Below are 3,167 nucleotides of genomic sequence, written 5' to 3' on the forward strand. Positions count from 1 at the left end.
CAGCGGTTTCTCAGGTTGAGCAGTTGAGCATTTCGAGGGCTTAAGCAGATCTAACGTTGTTCGCATTGGTCTTCCAAGCAAGGCTTCCGCGGGAGAAACTTGATTTGGAACATTAGGATTTGGAGTTGACCTGTAATACTATAAGAAAGTGCAGAGATGTTCCTTGACTTCTTTCCCCTCTGTCTCGCATTTTGAAAGTGCCAGTTTAAATGTATCTACGAAACGTTCTGCTTGTCCGTTAGAACTTGGATGAAACGGTGGAGTATGCAGATGATTGATTCCCTGCAAAAGACAAAAGTTTTGAAACTTTTCTGAAGTGAACTGAGTTCCATTATCTGAAACTAGACTTTCAGGGACACCAAATCTTGCAAAAATTTCTTGAAGAATATCAATAGTTCGCTGAGCTGTGATTGTTTGCGTTGGAACTATTTCAGGCCATTTTGAAAAGGCATCGACCAAAACAAAATAATATTCTCCATTTAACGGTCCTGCGAAATCTATGTGAACTCTTTGCCATGGTTTTTCAGGAAGAGACCAGCTTGATAATGGTACCTTGATAGGTGATTTCGCGGCGAGTGTGCAATTTCTGCAATTTCTGACAAATTCTTCTATTTGCTGATCTATCCTTGGCCAATATACGTATGAACGTGCTATGATTTTCATTCGCTCCATTCCAGGATGACCCTTATGCAATTGTTTGAGAATTTGTTGATGGAATTGTTGAGGAATTACAACTCTGTCGTTGAAAAGAAGACATTCTTGAATCACGGTTAGTGAGTTTCGACGGCGGAAAAATGGTTGTAAATCCGAATCATCTACATTCTGAGGCCATGAATTCAAAGTAAAGTTGATAACTTTTTGTAAGATGTCATCTTCTTTAGTTGCTTCCTTGATTTGTTGAAATGTGATTGGAAAGGACTGAAGTGATTCATTGAGGACTGAGAATAAATCTGTTTCCATTTTGACAGAAGCGATTACAAAATCCTCTTCAGGACGTTGTTGATGACTGATTAGTCTTGATAAAACATCCGCATGTCCAAATTCTGTCGTCTTGATGTATTCGATTTTAAAATCGTAAGATAATAATTGAAGTGCCCATCGTTGAAGACGGTTGGCTGTATGCGACGGAATTCCTTTTTTGTTACCAAATATTTGAAGTAATGGTTTGTGATCCGTTTGAAGGATGAATTGTCTTCCGAAAATCATTCTATGAAATTTCGTGACTGCGAAAATGATTGCTAATGCCTCTTTTTCAATTTGACTGTATTTACGTTCTGCTTCTGTGAGACTCCTTGAGGCGTGACTGATTGCCTTGATCGAATGATCTGGAAATCTATGAAGAATGCATGCTCCTAATCCTTCATTTGAAGCATCTGCTGCTACAATAATCTCATGCTGAGGATTGTAGTGAGTTAATAAGAGCTTTGAAGAAAGAATTCTCTTAAATTGATTAAAAGATTCTTGACATTTTGGAGACCAGTTCCATTTAGAATCCTTTTTTAAAAGATTATCCAAAGGACGTCTAAGAATGTGCATATTTGAAATGAAACGTGCATAATAATTGATTGCTCCTAAAAACGAACGTAATGTAGTTAAATTATGTGGTTCAGGCATGTTTTTAATTGCTTCGACTTTTGTAGGATCTGGATGTAATCCTTGTCCATCGATGACATAACCCAGATAATTGATCTGTGTAGTAAAGAAACAACATTTCTCTATTTGCAGATGTAGACCATAATCCTTTATTCGCTCTAATAAATAAGTTAAGTTTTGATTATGCTCTTGAACTGTAGCTCCACCCACAACAATATCATCAATATAAGCAAAAACGTTTTCTAGTCCAGATATCATTGAATCCATGATTGATTGAAATTCACCTGGAGCTATGGTGACTCCGAAAGGTAAACGATTATAAACGTATAAACCTCTGTGAGTATTGATTGTTAGAAGATGCCTTGATTGCTCCTCTATTTCAATTTGAAGAAATGCGTCTGACAAATCTAGCTGGCTGAAATACTTACAGTTTGACAGTTGCGAAAATATTTCATCTGGTAATGGAAGTGGATAACGATTAGGTTCCAATGATTCGTTAAGTCCAGTTGAGAAATCCGGACAGATCCTAATCTTTCCATTTTTTTTTCTTACTACAACTATTGGAGTTGCCCAGTCTGAATACTTGATTGGTGAAATGATTCCATTTTGTTCCAGTCTTGTAAGCTCTGCGTCGACTAAAGGTAAAATTGCGTAAGCAACCGGTCTCTTAGGTCTGAAAATAGGTTTTGAATTATTTTTTAAATTCAGTTTGACTTTAGTTTTCATGCAGCGACCTAATTGAGAGGAAAAGAAATTAAAATTTTCTTTAATGAAGGATATATCAAAGTGCGTCGAATCTGCTTGAGAATGGATCTTGGAACAGAAGCTATTGAGACTGCATTGCCATAAATCGAAAGCTGCGATCCAATCGAGACCCATGATGTTGAGATCCAAATTTACTGTTACGAAACATCGTAGTTGTTTGATAACTCCGTTTAAGGTTACTTCACAATAAATTTCTTGATTGAAATTGATCTGATTTCCCGACGCGTCACGTGCGACATGAGACGTTGAACAACCTGTAGGCTTTCCCAACAAAGACCAAATCTTTTCTAATATAATGGTAATATCTGATCCCGTATCAAGTTGCAGTTTAATTGGTTGATTATTTATCGAAATATTCACAAAGGCTCTAGCAGGTTAAGAAGGGGTCAATCGGCCCCCAAACGGATTATGACCAGCTTGTCACCAAAAAGTTCGTTGACCCAAAAAAAATTTGAAGAAATTTTTAATTCCGTACACCACCCCTTTTCGGAGATATTGCCTTATGAAGTATTTTCATATTTTATTTTTGTCACGAAACCTATCAGATACAATTTTATTTAAAAAATTTGGGCATACAAAACGTATCAAAAGGTATTTGAAAATATATTTTTCGAGATGTCCCAACCTAACCATAATTTTTAAAAAATTCCTGAAAATTTATAAGTGACCCCCTTTTGTTAGTTTATGATTGGCAACCTCGAAAAAATTCAAAAACATGTATTTTTAAACTTATTTTCACCCTGAATTTTTGTTTCTTATACTTGACTTATTAATTATATAATATTTATTTAGTATATATATTCAAACAC

General features: G+C 35.8%; 1 protein-coding gene across 1 annotated transcript; it reads right to left on the minus strand.

Annotated features, from left to right (window-relative positions):
* Positions 1-138: 138 nt before the first annotated feature.
* LOC108772489 (uncharacterized protein K02A2.6-like) lies at positions 139-2,472 on the minus strand. Its single transcript, XM_018538022.1, has one exon. The coding sequence runs from the start codon at positions 2,470-2,472 to the stop codon at positions 139-141; it is 2,334 nt and encodes a 777-aa protein (XP_018393524.1).
* Positions 2,473-3,167: the final 695 nt, after the last annotated feature.

Source organism: Cyphomyrmex costatus, unplaced genomic scaffold (genome assembly GCF_001594065.2).
Source record: "Cyphomyrmex costatus isolate MS0001 unplaced genomic scaffold, Ccosl1.0 scaffold1912, whole genome shotgun sequence".
NCBI classification, from domain to species: Eukaryota; Metazoa; Arthropoda; class Insecta; order Hymenoptera; family Formicidae; genus Cyphomyrmex; species Cyphomyrmex costatus.

Bases quoted from the DNA above. Each gene is read 5' to 3' on its own strand.
- LOC108772489 (XM_018538022.1), bottom strand. From the start codon at position 2,472: ATGGGTCTCGATTGGATCGCAGCTTTCGATTTATGGCAATGCAGTCTC.